This window comes from Mugil cephalus, chromosome 10, assembly GCF_022458985.1.
Source record: "Mugil cephalus isolate CIBA_MC_2020 chromosome 10, CIBA_Mcephalus_1.1, whole genome shotgun sequence".
Lineage (NCBI taxonomy): Eukaryota > Metazoa > Chordata > Actinopteri > Mugiliformes > Mugilidae > Mugil > Mugil cephalus.
The window spans coordinates 15,538,601-15,560,710 of record NC_061779.1 but is presented as its reverse complement, the minus strand read 5'-3'; the positions used below and the strand labels follow the sequence as shown (position 1 = coordinate 15,560,710).

General features: G+C 41.9%; 4 protein-coding genes across 7 annotated transcripts in view; 3 read left to right on the top strand and 1 right to left on the bottom strand.

Moving 5' to 3' along the window:
• The first annotated feature begins 4,635 nt into the window (after window positions 1-4,635).
• nr2e3 (nuclear receptor subfamily 2, group E, member 3) lies at window positions 4,636-7,613 on the top strand. Its single transcript, XM_047597258.1, has 8 exons — window positions 4,636-5,031; window positions 5,255-5,399; window positions 5,487-5,590; window positions 5,717-5,980; window positions 6,143-6,330; window positions 6,436-6,676; window positions 6,764-6,869; window positions 6,971-7,613. The coding sequence occupies exons 1-8, from the start codon at window positions 4,950-4,952 to the stop codon at window positions 7,101-7,103; spliced, it is 1,263 nt and encodes a 420-aa protein (XP_047453214.1). The 5' UTR covers window positions 4,636-4,949; the 3' UTR covers window positions 7,104-7,613.
• Window positions 7,614-8,426: 813 nt separating this feature from the next.
• Window positions 8,427-11,358, top strand: stoml1 (stomatin (EPB72)-like 1). The gene is made up of 7 exons (XM_047596370.1): window positions 8,427-8,757; window positions 9,060-9,166; window positions 9,254-9,403; window positions 9,908-10,111; window positions 10,192-10,402; window positions 10,667-10,867; window positions 11,022-11,358. Exons 1-7 carry the CDS (start codon window positions 8,601-8,603, stop codon window positions 11,225-11,227), a joined length of 1,236 nt encoding a protein of 411 aa, XP_047452326.1. The 5' UTR covers window positions 8,427-8,600; the 3' UTR covers window positions 11,228-11,358.
• Window positions 11,359-11,469: 111 nt separating this feature from the next.
• On the top strand, window positions 11,470-14,187 carry LOC125014867 (cholesterol side-chain cleavage enzyme, mitochondrial). The gene is made up of 9 exons (XM_047596369.1): window positions 11,470-11,875; window positions 12,065-12,220; window positions 12,295-12,494; window positions 12,591-12,794; window positions 12,876-13,036; window positions 13,119-13,285; window positions 13,461-13,539; window positions 13,664-13,855; window positions 13,943-14,187. The coding sequence occupies exons 1-9, from the start codon at window positions 11,604-11,606 to the stop codon at window positions 14,063-14,065; spliced, it is 1,554 nt and encodes a 517-aa protein (XP_047452325.1). The 5' UTR covers window positions 11,470-11,603; the 3' UTR covers window positions 14,066-14,187.
• Window positions 14,188-14,417: 230 nt separating this feature from the next.
• Window positions 14,418-22,110, bottom strand: part of ccdc33 (coiled-coil domain containing 33) — a 46,045-nt gene continuing 38,352 nt past the window's right edge. Inside the window, exons 1-12 of one of the 4 annotated variants that reach the window (XM_047596374.1) lie at window positions 21,755-22,007; window positions 21,157-21,201; window positions 19,192-19,388; window positions 19,004-19,067; window positions 16,905-17,100; window positions 16,211-16,299; window positions 15,983-16,114; window positions 15,803-15,896; window positions 15,148-15,266; window positions 14,894-14,974; window positions 14,667-14,783; window positions 14,418-14,591 (exon numbers count right to left, since the gene is read on the bottom strand). In XM_047596374.1, coding sequence (XP_047452330.1) covers window positions 14,535-14,591; window positions 14,667-14,783; window positions 14,894-14,974; window positions 15,148-15,266; window positions 15,803-15,896; window positions 15,983-16,114; window positions 16,211-16,299; window positions 16,905-17,100; window positions 19,004-19,033 — 915 coding nt within the window. In that variant the 5' untranslated portion in view covers window positions 19,034-19,067; window positions 19,192-19,388; window positions 21,157-21,201; window positions 21,755-22,007 and the 3' untranslated portion in view covers window positions 14,418-14,534. Of the gene's footprint in view, window positions 14,592-14,666; window positions 14,784-14,893; window positions 14,975-15,147; window positions 15,267-15,802; window positions 15,897-15,982; window positions 16,115-16,210; window positions 16,300-16,904; window positions 17,101-19,003; window positions 19,068-19,191; window positions 19,389-21,156; window positions 21,667-21,754; window positions 22,008-22,110 lie in introns of those variants that run through there. The other 3 variants (XM_047596372.1, XM_047596373.1, XM_047596371.1) reach the window with 3 other exon arrangements.

The window sequence follows — 22,110 nt, the reverse complement described above, 5'->3', positions numbered from 1 at the left end:
GTTGGTCTAAATTCACAACCTTGGTGAACACATCCTTATCAACAAGTGCAAGAGGAGTTGATCAGGATCTAAAACCTAAAAAGTGGAGGATTGTTTGTGAAGACACCTGCAACTTAACAATATCTTCACAATATAATACGTTTTAAAGAAAACATTTTGTTCATTGGTCTCCATTGAGCAAGGATAAAAAAAAAATGCTGTTAGTAAAATTTCCTGCAAACACCAAGGCCAAAAAACACAATCCATTAAATAACATATTGAAGTGACAAGGCCCGGTGCAGTGCACTGCCTAAGCCAATCTTCAGATCTCACCCACACAGCATATCCAACTCCTTTACTCAACTCAGATCAGCTCTATTTTCTGTCGTCACACTTTCATGAAAAAGCAAAAAGGTTTCTGTCTCCCTCTGGAGACCAACCAGGGAACACTCGAAGTGCATGATGGAAAAAAACAAAAAATCTACTTTCTCTATTTTTGTTTTTCATGGGTGGCTCTAATACTCTTCCATAATGGTCAGACTGTGTTAAGCATTAAAAATAAAAACATTTAAAGACTGTGGTTTGTTGTTTGCTCTTTTGTGACCTGTTGTGATCACTAACAATGCTTTTAAATTCTTAAACTGTGTTACCTTTATCATATTGCCAACTTTCATTATTAAACAAGTATGTCATACACAGTAGGGGTATGGGGCATACTGGGTTTGTTTTTAGTATTTAATGAAAGTATCACAAGCCACGACAGAACAAAATCGTCTGATTAGATAACATCACACCCATAACTTTACAGACTATATAGTTGAACATTCGCTCGAATCTCTGACAAAGAATCAGAGTTTCTTATTTAAATTTGCCCCTTTATTTTTTGTGTCAGGATTAACATGGATTTCATAATAACTGTCTGTGATGTTAAGTCACCTGTCGAGTTGAGCTGACACGTCTCCGATGTGGACTGAGACAACTGGTTTTCCCCATTGTGTGGATTACAGTAATGGCAGCAGATGGCAAGGCGGGGCAATCCTTGGTGGCCATTGTGCTGACGCCTCAATCCCTCTACTTCATCTGACTTGGAAGGGACCACAAGAAATGCTGAACTGAACATAACAAAGCTTAACAAAGCAAGCTTGGTTTAGCGCTCTCTGCAGCCACTTGGAATCAAGCGGACGTGCTGAGTGCGGTGTTACCAGGCAGAAATATGATTATCTGAATGGATGGAGTATTTCTTACATTCCGGGGATAGTTCATTTTATATTTCAGATGCACACAAAAAACTGTTGTAGTGTCCAATCTCCATGCCATTTGGTTTACCAATGTTTTAAACTTGTATTATTTCAAATAATTTCCTGTAAGGATTAACACAGTATTCTGATTCTGATTAGGATTTTGTATTGAAAGGCCATGGTTGAAATACAAAAACAAAAATACGTCATTAGATAGAGTATACTTTAGCAACCTTCTTCTTCTTCTAAGGCAACTCTCTGAGCATAAAGAGAACGGCAGCCACTTTAAAAGTTAATCTCACTCTTTGACAATAGCTGACATTCAAAGAGATTATATCAAAAAGCTGCTTAGACTGGTGCATAGATTTGTCAACTAGCGTTCAAGGGCATCCTCTGAAGGACAGTAAAATAATGTCCAGCACATGTGTGTCTGCTGCAGTGCACATGCCTTCAGTGGTCTGGGCACTGCAGCAGACTAGAGCGAAAAGGCATCGGGCGCGAACGCAGCACAGAAAGGTAACGGCGACCTTACTCCTGCAAAAAAATTTCCCGTGCATTTAAGGGTTAAAGTAATGAACAGCTGATCTATTTGATCTGACAAGCAACTGAGCCAGGGTTTTATCGGTGACGTGTCTCCAATCAGTCCATGGCTTCGTCATCATTAAAGTTTCCACTAAATACATAATCACCCAGCTGGCTCATGGCAGCATGCTGCTAAAGATTGAGCTGTATCTGCACGACAATCGCAGGGCTGGAAAGTGAAGGAAACACGACAGTTATTCCTGGCAGACAAAACCTGAAAGCAGCACTTCAACACAAACAGATGTAGGAACTTTCAGGGTCATGGAAATCTCCATTTACATGCTCACTTAGGTGGCATATATATTAAAAATGCATATGTATTATGAGCAATCTTGACTGAAATTGCCAGAAACGTCCAACCAGTCAGTTTTCTACTAAAAGAGGTGTGAATTTCCTGTCAACTCACAGAAGAAAATGAAGAACAAAACGCATGTGAATGACACCTGTGTTACGTAATCTGGTTTGTCTCAGATTATCATACTGAGCTCTGCTTAGGTCAGTGCAAATATGCATTTCAGCCCCAAGATATGGGTTTAGAGTGCAAATATGTACTGAAATCAAAGTGCAGCGTAACTGCAAACACACTGACATTCATATAATATATAATCTGACCTTTCTGTTTAATGTGACCCGGTTTAATATTTCCATTGTGACATGTCCATTCACTAGCTGCAGCCAGTAACTGTAAGAACAGCCTCATAAAACACAACGCCAGTCAAACAGTGAACGTAACAGATCACATTTAACTGAGGACAAAACAGGGAGGCCTGCAAATAAATGCAGCAGAAAAAACATACAAACATGAGGGAAATACAGTTAATTAAAATTAAATTATAATAATAATGATGCAGGCCACAAAGAATATCAGACGCAACAGGAAATACTAAACGGGTGAGTAAAGAAAACACGTTAAGTTAGGGTGCATTGGGTGCACTAGAGAATAGAAAGGTATTCAAATATATATGAAGGTTATTCAGCATTTATTTAAACTAAGTGAGAGAACTGTTGATTGAAGTGTGTTTTCATTTTGGAGGCTGTGGTTTGTACAACTATTGAATTGTATTGCATTGTACTGACACGTTTCTGCTATTTTGGCAACCCCGTTTTAGCCAGAGGCCTAGGCTAAATAACAGAAACATTGTTGTCTTTATATCAGTCCAGTTTAACAGCACCACAAACTATATTTTCCATGTACTGACCTGGGTTTTCCATAAAATGAACAATTTAGTGCAGGAACGTTGCATTAGAATGCTTTCGTTTTTTACTAGTGTACCTAATGTTTTGGCAAGTGAGTGCATATTGCGATTAAGCTGCGCAATATGAAATAAATTACACACGTATTACTTTTATGTACGTGGACAATGGCAACTATTGGAGGCTCTGGGGAAATCTAAAGCGGTTTCAGTTTCAGACAGCACAGGCTCTGAGTGGAATGACCCGGCCATGAAGTGGACGTCCCGCGGTCACTGATCCTTTTATACACCAGTTTAGACCAACAAAAAACCTTCTGTTTTTAATACTAAGTTGGCCTCTTAAGATCAAGAGTGACTTAATAAGGATTAGAGACATGATAGAATTCGATCTGTGGACAGACCAGGCATCAGTGTCCTTTAGTGTCTTTGTTAGTTTCATCAAATTAAAAACATGGTACCGCCCATGTGCATGCTGAGTATAGATGATATCGAGCATATTTGTATATTATTTTTTTTTTTTTTGGTGGCCACTCGCTATGTCATACGTATGAAAGAGACGAGAGGCAATCTGTTTTGCGAGATCTGTTAACTCTAAACTGTACGTGGGTCGCTAATTAGGCAGAAGGGGGTTTCAGAGAGCGGCCACCATATGGCAGAAGAATGGAATTAAGGGTCAACTTGTTACTGCTCTTTCAATCTCTGTGCTAATTGTTTTTCTTCTCACCACCCTCTTTCGCGACCCCCTCCGAGCAGGGAGACCACATTTCATGGATTGTTAAGCTACTTTGCTGATTTGGGGTGGCTGTATTCTCCTGAGGCCATTAGCGTCACTGACAGTCCCAATATGGCACAGAGGGAATGTCTTAACTGTAGCAGTAAGACGGCCCCGTAAACATGAAGGGCACAAACATATGCGGGCCAGGAGTGGGACAATTAGCCCCCACTAATCACGTAGTTGTTGGCTGCCAAGAGCAGTCGACGTCAAAAACCTGAATTGGCGTTGTGATGAATCATGATGACCACGCACATGCACAACCACAAGAAAGGAGCCTTCATTTTTCTACTGTGACAACTCAAAAGAAAGTGTCTCCTGTGAAAAAGAATTATGGAGTGGCGTCTGCAAAGTATCATAGGAGGAGTGCAGCCGTAAGTTATGTATATAACGGCACTGATACGAATCCTTTGGTTAATATTCAACATATCACAATTCATACATCAGCTGGCATTAAAGTAAAAAATGGGATATTCTCTGTTCTTGAAAGTACTGAGATCAGTTGTGGACAACAGAGAAACCAATCAAAGATGTAAAATTATGTTGTTTTTTTTTTTCAAAATCTTTGGTAATAAGTGGATATAAACTGGGAATGAAAGATTACTGCTACAGTTATGGGAGCATTATCATGTTACTTGCCAACCGATGTTTGATAGCACTGCGGCTGGGAGGGTGCTGCCTCTTGCTTTTCTCTTCTTTGAACATAGTTAGTGCCCGTAAGAGGTGTGACTGATTGATTTACCCTTATAGACAGTAAAGATTAAGAGGATGACAAATCAGCATTTGCTTACACAGCGCCCTGTGCTAATCTCCTTGTCTTCCTCCAGAAAGCCCCCAGACGACTCAAGCTCTCACACTCATTCTGGCGGCGAGAAAGAAAGAGGAAGACGAGCTGTAACTCCACTGACCTCATGCTACATCAGCGGCAACTATCAGCAGTGGATCCAGATCACTGAAGGTGAACTGTAAAGGATCTTTAAGTCAGCCAGTGGAGAGAACTTCAAATTTGACATATTTTTTAAAAGATTTTGGTAGAATTGTTTTTTGCTGACGCGTTGATGCAGGACGATAACAACAAAGAAACATTGATTATACAAGAAGAAACACTTGTGGGAGTCATCCTTTAATTTATCTAGATTTATTTATTCATTGCATTATTCGAAAATTACGGAGACTGAGCTAAAAATGGAGGACCATGAGATGAAAATGATTTCATCAGACAACTCCAGCGACTTCACTCATCCAAGCACAGATGGAACTCAAGCAGGTGGGCCATTAATTGCTGTACAAATATGTTATGAAGCCAGTATTGGCAGTAAATAAAAGTAACCTTCGGTATCAGGTTTATGATTTGCATTATTTGAAAAAGTTGCAAAAATCCATATTAAATTAGTTAAAGAAACATTTATCTGTACAGTTAAGTGTAGACTCAAGCTTAAAATAATCTACAATAGCCCCAAGTATTAATTTCTGTTATCTGGTCTCTGCAGAAAGAGGTCCACGCAAAGCACTTGGCCAAGGCCTGCTTTGTAAAGTCTGCTCTGACTTGAGTAGCGGCAAACACTACGGCATATACGCCTGCAACGGCTGCAGTGGCTTCTTCAAGAGAAGTGTGAGACGTCGACTCATCTACAGGTGAGCAAGAGGCTGAGTGGAATCGAAATCACTGTACGGATTTGAATGCTTGATGAGTCTAAATTGTTTCTGCCGTTAACGTCGTAGGTGTCAGGCTGGAACCGGGCGGTGTCCTGTTGACAAGGCTCATCGGAACCAGTGCCAAGCTTGTCGATTAAAGAAGTGTCTCCAAGCTGGCATGAACAAAGATGGTGAGACAGCTCTGACAGGAGATTAGATTTCAGTTCATTTAGATTAAAATGCACAAGGTGGGGAAAAATTATCTAAAGCTGCTGTTTTTCGGATGACATATTATTTATACCCTGTGTTTTTGGCAGCTGTGCAGAATGAGCGTCAGCCTCGGAGCACTGCACACGTCAGTCTAGACTCCCTAAGCGTGGACACTAAGAAGGAGCACCTGGCCACCACAGAGGAACTCAAATCCTCTGACAACTATGCGTCAGTCATTTGCAGACCTCAGGTCACCTCATCTGTCACCACCTCTACCTCCATACAACCCTGCAGCAACCCGAACACCAACCACCGCTTTATGGTCAGCCTGCTGACTGCAGAGACGTGCGCGAAGCTGGAGCCCGAGGACGGTAAGTGAAATGGGTGTGGATATCCACATCTGTCTTGACGAATAGATTTTACTGGTTGGGTTGGTATTGAGTGTGTGTTTTTTTTAGATTGTAATGCCTTTAAATCGAACAAGATTGGAGTCCTAGCAGTCTTAACAGTTGCCTGAATCTCTTCTTCGGCAGTGGAGGAGAATATTGACGTGACAACAAACGATTCAGAGAGGGATCAGACTCCCTTTGACTGTCAGATGTCACCCTACACCTCCGGCTGCTCAGAGAGTGTATACGAGACGTCGGCGCGTCTCCTCTTCATGTCAGTCAAATGGGCCAAAAATCTGCCTGTTTTTGCTCACCTGCCGTTTCGGGACCAGGTGAGGCTGACTGACATGTGGTTCGGTTTTTTACTTCCCGAACCGGTTTACACCTACACGAATCACGTGTGAGAGTACTGACACGTAATTCTGCATCATCATCAGGTGATTCTTCTTGAGGAATCGTGGAGTGAGATGTTCCTCCTGTGCGCCATCCAGTGGTTCATGCCCATGAAGAGCTGTCCTCTCCTGTCGCTGCCAGACCTTTCCCCCAAAGAGCAGAACAAGAGCGGTCCTCCCACGGCTGACCTGCAGATCCTGGAGGAGGTCTTCAGTCGCTTCAAGGCCCTGGCCGTTGACCCGACTGAGTTTGCTTGCCTGAAGGCCATTGTATTGTTCAAGCCAGGTGAGCGATTATACGTTGAGCAGTGATCTTCAGTGTGTTGACTTAATCATGTAACCGGTGTCTGATGTTTTTTGCTCTCATGTGCAGAGACACGCAGCCTCAAAGACCCAGAGCAGGTGGAGAATCTGCAGGACCAGTCCCAGGTGCTGTTGGGCCAGCACATCCATTCAGTATACCCCAGCCAGAGCACCAGGTGATTATACTAAGCCTTCCTTTGGTGTGAAGTTGGTCACATGGATGACAAAACAGAAAAAAAAATTAAAAAATCACTCTCTTTAATTCTTCTCCAACAAGGTTTGGGAGACTGTTACTTCTTCTGCCGTCCCTCCACTTCGTGAGTTCTGTGAAAATAGAGCAGCTGTTCTTTCACAAGACCATTGGCAACACACCCATGGAAAAGCTGCTGTGCGACATGTTCAAAAACTGAGCAAGCACGAGGGGAAGCTGCTGGCAAGCAACACGTTTTCTGCTGATGATTTCTTTCACATTCAACCTAGCGGGTCTTAGTCGCTGAAGACTTTTTGACATGTCACTGCGGTTAAACCACAGACACAAATAAAGGCCATCGTTATGACTGGGTGAATGTTGCTGCTTCTGTTTCAGGGCGCTGGTAATGTGCATGCCGATTCAGTGTCTACCTCGTTCATTGAGGCACTTTAAGAGGTCAGAGAGGTCATCGTTAGCGTTAACCTGTTCCTTTCCTGCTGTGACAAGTCAAAATGTCAAAAACAAATAGAGCATTCTGACAAAATACTTCTTTTCCTCAGTTAAAATCAAGCATATACTTTATACATATTTCAGTTCTGTTAACCCCAGACTTACATAATCATTCTGTAGTAAAGGTCCTGAGTTGCACTGGAACTATTGTTTCTGTTTTTTATTATACCATATAACAACTAAAAAAATATGTGGATTTAAAATAAAAACAAATACAGAAGCTTTGTGTGTGTTGAATTATTTCAAGAATAATCATTTCCAGTAATTTCTTTAATCCGATACGTATTAGATGCTGTGTATGTCAGTCATATCATTCATATCATAACTCATATCATATCATATCATATCATATCAAAAAAAAAAAAAAATCTGTATCCGTATATATATTGTATACTTTTGTACCACAGCAATAGAATAATATTCTAAGAGCTTACTTGAATATAAAATAATTAACATATAGTTGTCACTTTTTTCATATTGTGTGTGTGATTAAGAAGAGACAACAGGAAGAGCAGATGAAGAATTGAGCAAAATAGAACTATAAAAATAACTGCGAGCACAAATATCTGCAACTTTCAGTGGGAATCCCAATGGAGGATGTGTGCCTTGCTTGAGGACACAAATCCAAAGTTAGATTATATGTAAAATTATACATTATAAAGGAGGACCATCACAGCAAGAACTGATCAGATGGTGGCGCTATTAGCCTGTTAACCAAAGTCATCTGGCTCGCAAACGAATGTTATCAACCAGGTCACTGGATTAAATCAAACCGAGGGCTCAGTTCAAGTTTTGTAAATATTCAAATAATGATGATGATGATATTTAGGACAGAGAAGAGGAGGACATGCTTTAAGCATTTGAGACGTTGACTGGGACAATGACTGACGTGAAGTGGAGGGACACTGCCCCTTCGTGGATCAGACACCACTTTGCTCTGCAGCTTTAGTTGCAGTTTGGCTGCTCTACCGTGTGGTGGGGACAGTGAGCACATTTACGGAAGAGAATCAGCTGATAAAACTCCACGAAGAAGAGATGCGACAAAACACGGAAGTGTTTTACTACCGTTATAAATAGTACGATGGGCTAATATAACGCGCTGAAACGACTTTATTTACCTCAAAAGGTCCTAACAACAACTGCAACTGAGACAGATTAATAATATGGAGTTGCTTTAAGTAACAAATAATAGTTATTTTACGCAACAATGTTTAGCAAGTCGTATCAGCCTCTTCCTCAGAGGGACTCCGCTACTTCCCGGACTCCTGGTTTGTTTGTGGACTCTGACAGCTTCACTAGGACCAGCTACCACAAAGGACTTTCCTTTGACTACATCCCTAATGTTTCTGAAAACGACTTCACTGGTAGGTAACACGCTGACATGAAGTATAGCACGCGTTTTATAGATAGGGTGTTTCGAATTGGTCATGTTTTTATTAAATTATTATTAGTAATTTTGAATTTACACAAATCATCCTCAAAATACAATAAAACGATAAATGTCCCACAAAAGAGCAACTCTGTACACATTTGCACAGATTTAAACATAACAATGAACCTAAAGAATGTATTAAAATACCATAATAATATATACTACTCAATATAGTGTTCTCTGAATTACATAAGAAGAAAATACACTTCCCACTTCCTGTTTCTTTTCTTTAAGACACCTCCCAAGGATGGCTGTCCTGGATTTGCAACCTGATCGTCATCTCCCTCGTTTATATCTGCACCTTCGTAACCTTTCCAATAACAGGGTGGTTTGTTCTGAAAGTAAGATGAAATTATCTGAGTAGTTACATCCACAGTATCACAACTCACCTGCTGAAAATAAAAACCAACAACAAATTTTATACTCAGACGGTGCCAAACTACCAGAGGATCGTTGTCTTCCGTCTGGGTCGAGTTTGTCCTCCGAAGGGCCCTGGTATTGTCCTTGTACTGCCCCTCATCGATAAATGGCAGAAGGTAGACCTGCGCACCCGTGCTTTCAACATCCCACCTTGCCAGGTAAACCTCCATGTAGTTGATGTGCAGGACCAGTCCCAGGTGCTGCACATGGTTAACACTGTTGGAATGAACAAAATGCTGGAGTCCTTAAATTCTGTGACACTCTCCAGTAGTTTATTTTTTAGATCTGTTTGATAATGTCTCTTGGTCTCTGATTGTGTTGAAATAGTTTAGAATGATCACATATGCAATCAGTACATTGTATCCATAGTGTCTTATAAACTTACCAAGTAATATAATTTCCATTAGTTGTGTATGTTTTATTTTGTTGATCAGCAAGAAACTGGAAGGAGTAGTCAGACGTTGGAGAAGTCTGAAAAGTCTCACAGCCATGTCTATATAAGCCTTTTGAAAAAAAGAAACACATATGAAATACATGAAACTGAATACTGGCTGAATGGCTTAGCCTTTCAGTCCTGACTCCATTACGAAATCCAGACTGCTCAGAGATGTTTCTGTATTCTTAATCTTTAACTAAATTCCGCTAATATAATTCTACTAAAGGTGACCACTCGGGATGGCGGCTTGTTGTTAGTGGGAGCAGACATCCAGTTCAGGATCTGGAACCCAGTCATGTCGGTGGTGTCAGTCCAGGATTTGAATGCCTCCACCAGGATGACGGCACACAAAGCTTTGACCCACAGTCTGGTGAAGAAGACTGTGAGGGAAATCCAAACTGAGACAATGAAGCTAGGGGAATATCTCGGGGTGAGACCACATTAACACTACTCTCTGCTGGCTTTTCACTGTATCACTTCATGCTCACATTGGTTCTCTCCTCTCCACAGATAGACATAAATGAGATGACTCATCCATGGGGGCTAGAAGTGGATAGGGTAGAACTTACTCTCGGTTCTCTGCTGAAAGCCCCAGAGGAAGGCCCCTCTGGACCCCTCATCATGCCTCCCTCTGTACCTGGACTTGAAGGCCTCACTGGCCCCATTCAACAGTTGGCCATGCACTTTATGAACCACAGTGGCATCTCGCAATCTCCCCAAGGTGAGGTCAAACACTCACAGCTGTGAATCAGACACCGATTAACCATTTTCCGGCAACTTGCTGCAGTAAGAAAAGCACAGGTGCATTAACAGGTGGTTAAAGGCATGACAGTGGACAAGAATGCAAATAAATTACACCTTGCATATGTGCTATATAGTCAACTAGAACAAGTCGTGTTTCATCTACTGTGCAAATCATAATGTCTTTTAGGAAATAGGCTTGTTACAATAAAATATGCTGTAATGTCTGCATCTTTCTCTTCAGGGGACCGTGTAACCTTTACAGACGAGCTCAGCGGTGGGCTCGAGACCACCGTCACCACGCCAGGTTCTGTTGAAGAGCTGCTCAGTGCGGTCAAACTGCTGCTGTCTGAATCTTTGGTCCACCAGGTTGGGGCCTGTTTCCAGTTCGACATCAGCTCAGGAGACGGACAGCAGCACAGTTACTATGTGGATTTGAGCCAAGGTACTGGATGCCACAGTTATAAGAGCTTTCGAGATTCAATACAAGTTATGCTAAATCTGTCTGCTTAAATATTTGTGCCAAATAGAAACAAACACACAGTTACATAAATCAAACTCAATCCTCCTCATCACTCCTGTGTGCGTGTGTTGTGTAGGCTGTGGTGCAGCTGGAGCAGGGCCATTGTGTCGAGAGCCAGATGTGATTCTGAGCATGAGTGACTGTGACCTTCTGGCCATGTTCCAGGGTGGACTACGACCATTTGCCGCTTACGCCAGTGGCAGACTTAAAATCCAGGGAGACGTTAAGACTGCCATGAAGCTGGAAGAACTCATAAAGCTGCTTAAAGAAACACCTCCGTAGTAGATTTTTATTGGTATTTATTAAATCTTCACGTTTAACTGTAATCTCCACTTTTAATTGTATGCATTACTGAATTGACTGCATTTTATGTGTTTGTAATTTTTCATAAATTAAAGACAATGTACAAACAATGAAGTTCCACAGAGCTCCTTTGAATTCAAACATTTATTACTTATTTATTACAGTTTAACGTTTGAGCTACAGTGCAGCTCAAACGTTAAACTGTTAAATTCCACTGGAGAACCTTGATCAGAAAAACAAGGGGGGCTGACTCTGTAGACCAGCCTCCTGCCTCCTACTTTTGCACCAGACGGCCCTGAGAGAGAGTCAGAGCAGCTGTAGAAAGTGCTACAGATTGAGAGTTTTTATCATCGAGATGGCCCGGTGGAGTATTTGGCGCGGCCCAGCGACACTACCCCTGTCCTGGATAGAAGATCTGACGCCCATCGGTGTGCGTTGCAGCAGCAGCATGCCGATGATCAGACAGGCGTACTCAGAAAGTGGCAGCATAGTCCGGCCTTTCGATGAGATTCCTGGACTGTGGAAGAATGGCGTGGCCAACTTGTACAATTTCTGGAAACTGGATGGTTTCAGAAACCTTCACCGCATCATGGCGCAGAACTTCAACACTTTTGGACCCATTTACAGGTACAAGAGAAGAGGCGATATCTAAAAGAGAACAAAGTTCTGTGAGGAAAATTATTAAACATAACATAAGACCTTGATGTCATTGGTATGAAGTTATTTTGTTGATGAAAAACATTTGTGGCTCCACAAGGTCAAATATTCTAAAAATATGCAGCTGATATTACATACGCTTGTGCTTTCTCGTGTCAGGGAAAAGATAGGACATTATGAAAGTGTGAATATCATCAACCCTGAGGATGCAGCCATCCTGTTCAAAGCTGAAGGCCATTATCCTAAAAGGCTGAAAGTCGAAGCGTGGACATCTTACAGAGACTACAGAAATCGCAAATATGGAGTTTTACTAAAGTAGGTGCTGTGTGTATTCCGTTATGTTTGCGTCCACCTACATGGTTTCAGATGAATAACTTACCTGCCCACAGGAACGGAGAAGACTGGAGGACAAACCGCGTGATCCTCAACAAGGAGGTGATTTCCTTGAAAATGCTGGAAAACTTTGTGCCTCTGCTGGATGAGGTGGGCCAGGATTTTGTGGCCAGAGTTCACAAGAAAATAACACGAAGTGGCCAGAACAAATGGACCACTGACCTCTCTCAAGAACTCTTTAAATACGCATTAGAATGTAAGACAGTCACGTATCTTTATTTATGTTTCAGAGACCTTAATTTGTGCAGGTGGCACTCATTTTTTCTTATCTCTGTCTCATGTTTACACACAGCGGTGGGCGCCGTGCTGTACGGCGAGCGTCTGGGTTTGATGCTGGATTACATCGACCCCGAGGCTCAACATTTCATTGACTGCATCACCCTCATGTTCAGGACTACCTCACCCATGCTGTACATACCTCCCAAACTGTTGAGGCAGATTGGAGCGAAGGTGTGGCGGGACCACGTGGAGGCTTGGGATGGGATATTCAACCAGGGTAAAGATGTGTGAGATTCACATTTGAAGTACGGTGTTGATATTGTAGAGTGAAAATCTTTATATTCTTGTGGTCCGTCAGCGGACCGCTGCATCCAGAACATCTACAGACAGTTACGCCAGGAGACGAGCAATCCAAAGAAGTACCCAGGAGTCCTGGCTAGCCTACTCATGTTGGACAAGCTGTCCATTGAAGACATCAAGGCCAGCATCACTGAGCTAATGGCTGGAGGAGTAGACACAGTGAGAAAAACAAAATAATATTTCTGATTTTGTGACTTATTTCAGTTGCTTTATTCTTTTTTTTTTTTTTAATGTGTTGTAGACTTCTATAACGCTGCTGTGGACGTTGTACGAGTTAGCCAGACAGCCCAACCTCCAGGAGGAGCTGAGGGCGGAAGTGGCTGCAGCTCGGGCAGAAAGCCAGGGGGACATGCAGGAGATGCTGAAGCGGATACCTTTGGTTAAAGGGGCTCTGAAGGAAACACTGAGGTGAAGGAATTATTCATCACTTTCTGTTTGGTCAATTCTGTTGTACAGATGCACCAGAACCAATCTGACATAAACTTTTTTCACATTTTTCAAACTTTTTTTTCCCCCCATAAATGACATACGTTTTGATTCTCTCAGTTCATTAACAACATTGATGTTTCCTTTAATGCCTCAGGTTACATCCGGTTGCTGTGAGCTTGCAGAGGTACATAGCAGAAGATATAATTATTCAAAACTACCACATCCCGGCCGGGGTAAGTGTTAGGCACTAAATGTGGTAATTATATTTTGATGTTTTTATAGAAACTGAGCAAGAGCACTTGACAGTAATACACTTTTGTGTGTGTGTGTGTGTGCTTTTGTATATTTTTTGTTTAGACTCTGGTACAGTTGGGATTGTACGCAATGGGGAGGGACCCCAAGGTGTTTTTTCGCCCGGAGCAGTACCAGCCCTCTCGCTGGCTGAGGACGGAGTCGCAGTACTTCAAAAGCCTGGGCTTCGGCTTCGGCCCCCGTCAGTGTTTAGGACGACGGATAGCGGAGACAGAGATGCAGATCTTCCTTATCCATGTGAGAAGTGTAGACCAAAAGAAGAAGTTTGACCAAATTATCTGTGGCATTTGCGCATCAAATTAACCGGTTGCGTGGCCTTTGCAGATGCTGGAGAACTTCAGAGTGGAGAAGCAGCGCCATGTGGATGTGCAAACTACCTTTGAGCTCATTCTCTTGCCAGACAAGCCCATAATGCTGACTCTGAAACCTCTACAAGCTAGTCGATAACGTCACGTTGGAGAGACAGCTGTAGTGAGTGAAGCTCATTTTTTGTAGCCCTTCATCTCAGTTAATTTTAAAAGGGCACCACGATATTTATGCTAAACAAAATCTTCCAAGTTTGGAGGCAAGAAAAAAAAATGAGGAAAGAAAAAGATGTTTATGAAACTGTTACCTCACCTTACCTAGTGATTTCATAACGAGTGAACACAGGAAGTATGTGTGTTTTACGTTGCTTAGTGAGCCATTTGATTAATTTTGAAATGTAGTTGAGTACAATATACTGAAGAGCTGTGTAGTACCTGTATAGTAGCTTTGAAACGTCCTCATCTGTATAAACTAATAAACAATATAACCAACACAAAGTGTACGTTTTAATATGTCATTGTATTCCATATTCTTATATTAAAATAACACAGTCATAAAAAAGAAGAAAGTGTGTGTGTGTGTGGTCTGATTTGAGTCAACGCTTCAGTCGTCACTTTACTGGTTTCTGTTTTCTTCTTTGGCGATGTAATGAATCTGACACGTCCCTCTAGAAGAAGTAAAGGAGGAAAACTTTTAAATCCTTTCACTAACTAACTTCATGCGGTGCTTACTGGTAACTGACCAGAGGAACGTTATGAAGGATCGTGGTGGATGTTCGGACAAAGCCGTGCCTGTGCTCGCTCAGCTTGGTCAACATTTCTTGTTTTTGTCTCCCCCAGACTTTTGCATTCTCCTCCAGCTACATAAATGCAAGCAAAGAAAAAAGCATGCACTTAATTAGAAATGCTAAACTGGTCAGTAATTAAATATTAACTAATGCAAGATTCTCTAGTTATTTAGATATTTCACCTGAGCTTCCAGGGTTTGGACTCTTGCCTCAGCCTTCTCCAGTTTATTTAGTAAACTCAGTTTGTCCTTGAGTGGTAGTGACTGTTTTGTGTGAAGGGGACAGGATGAGGATTAGTTTGAGACATCATTTCGATGGTATTTTGCGACATACGCCTTCAGACAAATGGAATCAAGACTCTTTACACTATTTTCCCACCACACAAACCGTCTCTGAAAGCTGTCCTGAATGTCTCAGTGTAACATTTAAGGAGTACCTGCGCTGGCTGCTGTGTAACGAGCGGCTGCTGGCGAATCCTGTCCAGCTCTTCTCTGAGACGGACGTTCTCTGCTGACAACGCTGACTCCATCTTTTCCTTTTTGCACTCAGTCCCACCTGCCCAACATTGAAAGAGGTCTGATGTTCCAGTCGGTGTGAACATTTGGTGATTTAAACTGATCAGCCATAACATTAAAACCACTGACAGGACCATCTTGTGACAATCTTTTGCGAAACCTCTGGGCCTGACATTCATATGGACGTTACTTAGACATGTACCACCCACCTAGACCAGACCAGGCACCCCCAACTCATAGCAGTGACACTCCTTGATGGCAGCAGGATGCAGTCTGACACAGGTACACACAAAAAGGATTTAGCAACAACTAGAAAACCATGAACAAGGTTTTGATCTGGCCTTCAAATTCACTAGATCCCAAACTGATCAAGTATCTGTGGGATGATCCACGGAGCCCCCTCCCCTCAACCCACAGGAACCAAAAGCCCCCGCTTATAACATCCTATTACCAGACACCACAGGACACCCCCAGAAGGGGAAGTCATAACTGTTTTGGAGGCCTACACAATATCCGGAAGGTGGTCATAATGTTATGCCTGATCAGTGTATATACGTGTATCACTGCTGTACAAACCTCTTTGCATTTTCGTCAACAACTTTTTCTCACCACCTTCTTTTTTCCCCTCTCTGAGTTTGCTATCCAGTGCCTTCTCCATGTTCCTAATAACCTAAAAAAAATGAGTCAGCACAATTATAAATCCTAACGTTATGAGGTTTCATTCAATGAAGGAAGGACCCCCTGCTGTGGAATCACCTTTTCCTGCTGTTTCACTGTGTCTTCCAAAGTTGCCAACTTTGCCAAGCAGCTCTGGTGATGGTGCGGATCCTCACGTTGCTTCTGGTGGAGCTTCCGAAGCTCTAGTAGCTCCTTCTCACTGTCATTCTTCTGTATGCATGACAGGAAAGACGCTGTATTGACACACCACACAAACGCTGTGCTGAACTATTAGCGGTTCATGTGCATGATAGTGAAACTTCTAACCTTGATCAGCTCATTCTGCAGCTGCTGGATCCTGTCTCTTTGCGAGACGGTCTTACTGGTCTCGCTGGCCAGCTTGAATTTCAGAGTGGCTTCAAAAGAACAACAGCAGTGGTCAGGTCATTGTTTTTATACACATTGTAATCTGTTGATGTTGGAAAGTTAACTAAATTATATTTTGTTCCAGAAAGTTTCACTATAGATTCAGTAGAAATTCTGATTAACATATCCAATTTGGGCACTAAATGATGAAAAGATCCCTGGACAGAGCTTTTGAGCAGACTGTCTGTCGGGTGGGACTCAGATCTAGTCCCTTTGCTTTAATGCTAACAGAGAGACCTTCTGGAGCATCCTTTTACTGATGGCCACAAACTGTCCTTCAGAAGATAAGGGCTGTACTGCCCACAGAGCTTATCAGGGTCCATGGCCTAAATGAGCCGCCTTATCACAAACTGGCGCAGTCTGCCTGGGAATAGACACTCACAAGGATTAAGAAACACAGAGTGAGCAACCATCTACGTCATGACTACCTCTGCCAATGAAACAACTTGACTGTCAGTCCATGACAACACGGAGGGAGCTGGCTGGTCTTAGCTTTTTACATGTTGTGTTTGCATGACTTTGGTCTCAAGGTTAAGAGAGTGTATAATGTGCAGTAATCGTTTATTAAGAGAGGAAGTGCACTGCTGTGGTCTACCTATCCGGTCGGCAATCTCAGCCTTGGTCATGACGTCGATGTCCGTGTCCTTCAGCAGGTCTCGGCCCAGGTCCTGGTGCAGAGACAGGTCACTGCGGAGCTGGCTGTTTTCTGTTTCCAGCGTCACCACCTGGGTCCTCAGTGTTATGATGTCTTCTGCCATCCTGCTCATGGCTGAACGATAGTTGTCCACCTCCTGATGGAGAGATGCTACATGTGTTAAATTATTCTCTAGACCTTTTCTGGATATGGCCTGGACAAAAGCGTCTGCCAAATCAGTGTATGCACAGTATGGTCTGACCCTTGGTCTGACCCTTGCACTGTGGAATTATTACAATCGAGGTTGGTTTGAAGTGAAAAGATGACTCTTTTTTTTTTTTTTTAACTTGTAATGAAATAGACACAAACAATGACTCAGTGTATTATATCTGCTAGTGAGTTCATTTGTACAACTGTCACGCAGCTGTCAACATCTCAAAACACCCAGCAGCCTGGTGGGGTGATGACACGAAGTGGTCTTAGATGCTCCCCACCACTAGATGTCTCCTCAGCCCCATCTTTTAATAGAGCCCTTCAGGCTTCAGCTAGCAGGACATCGCTCTACACAAAAATAATTTAAAAACACTCACAAATACATATTGCATGAACACCTTTTCTCAAGTCTCTGCGGCATTCAATTACTGGAATTCTGCTGGTTTCAGATGAGCCTCTAGCAAGAGACATGAGGACATATCCGGAAGCCAAGACATGTCAGAGTATGTTCATAAAGTGCTGTATTCCCATAACTGGTTGTTAAAGGTTTGAATATGATGTATTCACGATTTTAGCACCTCAAATGCAAAGGGACAAACCACCACATTCTGGAATAATCTATTGTTTTAGAAGCTTTAGCCACGTATTTAAACATATATCCAGAATGTTTACTGTAAATCCTCATCTGCTGAACTGTAGAGGAAAAATAATTGCAAATCATATATATATCATATATCAGATGGTGGACTTTATCATTGCTTTTCCCATTCTAACTTTCCCTCATTAAAACCCAACATAATACTTTAGTGTCTAGTCGGAGCTGTTTCCAGGAGCTTTGCTGTTGCTGAGATCTGCTCTCAAGGCATTTCTCTCTGTCAGGCATGTGCGTGTTGTCTCGCAGCATGTCCTCGCTCATTGTTCTCCGCTCATGTCACACGCACCACTATCGGGTTGAATACACAGAACTGAATGGAGACTAGGAGCTGGGTCCAGCTGCATGTACGAGGGGGGTGGCGATTAGGGGATTCCAATCTCAGATGGTGTTGTTGTGACTCCCGTGGGACACGGGGGTGAAATTGAGCATCTAATTGAAAGGGCAGGGACGAGGTGACAATCATGACTGTAGATGAGATGGTGTCTCTGCTGGGGGGCCCCACAGGCGTGATGGGACGGACGGCTCCTTGTGAGATGAGTCTGGAAAGTCCTTTTATGTGTCAAAAATGAAAGAGGAGTCTCCGTCTCTCTCTGACTGGGAGTACTAGTGGATCCATCCCATCTGTGTGATTTGAAGACATTAACGTGTCCTCGCTGTCACACAGAGAGTCCCTCCCGAACAACTGTGTGGCAGACACAAGACACCTGGACTGAAGAGGACATTTAATTAACGTTTTTCCAAGCCCTTCCGATATTTCTTATGCGCGTGCAGTATTGTTAAGCGGTAATGCATCCACTGCCACTATGAAATCATCCGCTTCATACTGATTTCTCATCCATTCTACCAAATAATTGATCAAAATCTACATTACTTGACATACTTGCACAAACTCAATCCACTCTTATAACAATCTGAATATAAATGAAATTAAAGAACAGGAGAAAATGTCAAGACGTGCATAAATGCCACCCTCACACCAAGTCTCAGGCTCATCAACTCGATACTCCTCGAGTGCAATCACGCTGAGAAATGTTAATCTATTCTGCTAGCCGCCATTTTGGCTTCAAACTCTGTGTGTCTGCTTCAGTATGGCGTCCCATTTCCCCTCGTCACTGTTCTCTAACTAAACATGGCACAGAGGATTGCCTCACTGATCGACTGAACAGCTAAGGAACTGATCGCGTCCGTTCACCTTAGTCTGGAGGTCGTTGATCTTTGCCATGTGGGGATCATCCTCAAAGTCGTACAGAGGCGGTCTGAAAGAATGGACAGCGGAGACGATTTCCTGTGTTACGTGTGTTCCTGTGTTAGTAAATTTTATTCACTTATTGTCACGAGAATCATGATGTCTGAAATCTGATGTGTTGTTGTGCACCGTACCGCTTGTGTGGGTGATGTACTTGAAATGTGTGGTTTATGTTGCTCTGTGTAGCTTCTGTCCTCTCAGCTGGTGTCTCCTGTTCCTGCTGAGCTGTGCTCTGAAGCTCAGTCTTCCCTCTGTTGATGAGCGGCCGGTAATCTGGTAGGATCTGTGCCAGGGCATCATGGGACGGGAGACTGTGGGCATCCTTCTGAGGCTGTAGAGATCACAAATTGTGTTTCACGGACAAAATCTGTTGCAGCATCAAACAAAACAATACTGGCTTTACACTTGTTTTACTAGTAAAGAAACAGGCAACTGATTCCCTTAAGATAACTTAATGAAAATGACCAATAAACATGATTTTGAATAGAAGACATCGACGATCAGCTGTAAAACATGACTGTGTTATCTTGATTTCAAGTAGTTGGGATTTTCAGATTCAGATTCAGAAAACTTCATTTATATCTGGGAGGAAATTTAAGGCACAAGCGAGCAGCACGATGTGCAAGTACAAGACACTTTTAAGTAAAAAAGAAAAAAAAATAGAACAATACAAAGCATATTTTAAGTACGTACAAAAACAAACTATGCAAACTGTGCATGGAGGATGTACGAATAAAGTGAATAAAGTCCGTACAGGAATTACAAAGATTATATATTTACATGCTCTTGCAGAGCGGTAATAAAAATAAATGGATTTATCTTATTTGAGTTTTTGAACAGTTTGCTCTAAAGATGGTCTAACTAGACCTTCTACATACTGTAAGTACAGTTCCCTTCAACAATTTGGGACTTTATTAAGAAAAGGAAACCGTACTATTTAGCCAATAATGTGCCGCATACTGCCTACTGCTGTTGGCTAGGCTAGTTAGCTAGTGTGTTCTCGTTGGTTGCTAGCTGTTGGCTGACTGCTAGCCCGCTGGTCAGTTTTTCAGTTGGACTCGGACGTTGGCACAAGGGATTGTAACATCTTATCCTGTGTAATAATGTATACTCAAGTAGTGTACTTAAGTACAATTCTGAGATACTTTTACTTGAGCATTTCCATTTTAGGTGTAGTATCCACTCCATAACATTTCAGTTTAGTTTTGGTTTAAGCTAAAACTAACATTACGATTTTTCACAGACTATGTGTGCCGACTCTCAGCCTGAGAACAGCAGAAATGTCTCTTGACCCCTTACAGTGTGTGGTCACATTACTGACATCTGGGAGTTGATAACAGCTGTTTTTTGTCTTTAAATACATCAAATGTGAAAATCAAAGGTTAGAGGAAGGTCAGAACATTTTCCCATTACTCAGCTCATCCCCAGATTTATCTGCTGAGGGGTTAGGGTTACAGCACTAACATACTGCTAACACTATGAGAAAGTCACAGTGACAAAAAGAATACTTTTGCTTTGCATAACATTTTTTTCTGTAAAAGTATTGAAGTATTTTTTTGTTGTTGGCTGTATTGGTTCCTTTTGCTTAAGTCTGTTATTACAAGGCAGCAGTGGGGTCTGTCCTACTCCAGATGACAAGAAAAAAGTGTTAAAAAAATAAATAAATAAAGCAAAATGCTAAGCAGTTCCCAACAACCCTGTAGGGAGAATAGATGACTTCAGTAATGGCAACATTAAACCAACCAGTTGTGTTTTCTACATAAACCTGAAGCTTTTATCCAAATACACTGCAGTTATGACCTCTCAGCACTCACTGACTGTGTTGTGTGAGCAGGGCCTGATCTACTTCTTCATCTCTTGAATATAAATGCTGTTATATCACTGTTCATACACAACCCACTCTGTAACAAGAGAGCTCTTAGTCGATAGCCCTAAAGTCCTTCAAGTGTGAGCGTTGCATATACACAATGTACACTCGCAGTGATTATGGTTGCCAGGCAGCACATATTCAGAGAAATGACATGAAATAGAGTCATTACCTATTACCATCCTACAGCCTTGCCCTCCAGTACACATACCTCCACAGTGTCAGCGCCTACCTTTACAGCTGCAGGGTTCCTGGGTGATTTTGTCTTTTTTGAAGCCTTCATCCGTGAGAAAAAAAAAAAGAAAAAAGAAGAATCACTGATGGCGGGTGTGAAAGCTGGAGCTCTGACTTCAGTCAACCTGTAACCACAACACAAGCCTTAGCAACTGATTCCTGTCATGTACAAAAGGCTGGAATATCATGTTTCAGAGTTAAACAGCGTCATGCAGTCTGCTTATATGTTTTTCATTTACTTTAAGTGCGATTTTGTACTTACACAATGTGTAAGAGAAGAATTTATGATTATTATAGTAATAGTTGTACCAGCATTTTACTCATACCTCTTTTTATGAGATTAAAAACATACATATAATATTTAATACCCAGAAATGAAAACATCACAAAAACAACAACCCGTTTAAAAGCTCCAAGAATTAACAAAGCTTGTGACTAAGTTTCTCTCTCCAAAACAAAACTGAAGTTTGTGTTATTATAGCTACAGGTGGAAAAAAAGGAAACCCAGTGTTTGCCATGCACAACAGGAAAGCTTACGCAGTGCTGTATCAGCAGCAACTCCAGTACAATAACATTATTATGAAACTGTACTGTACCGGTTGTGTGTGTGCTGTCCTCAGATAAACACCCGACTCAAGTTCTGTGTCCAGAAATGAGTTTGATGTTAGTTCAACAGAAAATTCCTTGGCAGGAAAAGGTCTCTGTTGCAATAATGAGCCACCAACAGGGAAACCATTTATGGAAGTTTTTGACTCTGATGAGGGGAAAATACATTTTCTGGAAAGTACTTGACTTTTTGTTACAATGTCTGTGACTGAATCACATTTTTATTTACTTTCACCTTTTTTGGAAACCTCTGCTCCTTTGTAGAATAACATCAGCATGACATTAAAAAACCTTCTATTTATGCCAAGGACTGCTGTGTAACAATCAATGAAATCAAAGGGAGGTT

Bases quoted from the DNA above. Each gene is read 5' to 3' on its own strand.
- nr2e3 (XM_047597258.1), top strand. From the start codon at position 4,950: ATGGAGGACCATGAGATGAAAATGATTTCATCAGACAACTCCAGCGAC. The intron at 5,400-5,486 runs GTGAGCAAGAGG...TTAACGTCGTAG, and splicing joins AGACGTCGACTCATCTACAG to GTGTCAGGCTGGAACCGGGC. The intron at 6,677-6,763 runs GTGAGCGATTAT...TCTCATGTGCAG, and splicing joins CATTGTATTGTTCAAGCCAG to AGACACGCAGCCTCAAAGAC.
- stoml1 (XM_047596370.1), top strand. From the start codon at position 8,601: ATGTTTAGCAAGTCGTATCAGCCTCTTCCTCAGAGGGACTCCGCTACT. The intron at 8,758-9,059 runs GTAGGTAACACG...CTTTTCTTTAAG, and splicing joins TTCTGAAAACGACTTCACTG to ACACCTCCCAAGGATGGCTG. The intron at 10,403-10,666 runs GTGAGGTCAAAC...CTTTCTCTTCAG, and splicing joins CATCTCGCAATCTCCCCAAG to GGGACCGTGTAACCTTTACA.
- LOC125014867 (XM_047596369.1), top strand. From the start codon at position 11,604: ATGGCCCGGTGGAGTATTTGGCGCGGCCCAGCGACACTACCCCTGTCC. The intron at 12,495-12,590 runs GTAAGACAGTCA...GTTTACACACAG, and splicing joins CTTTAAATACGCATTAGAAT to CGGTGGGCGCCGTGCTGTAC. The intron at 12,795-12,875 runs GTAAAGATGTGT...GTGGTCCGTCAG, and splicing joins GGATGGGATATTCAACCAGG to CGGACCGCTGCATCCAGAAC.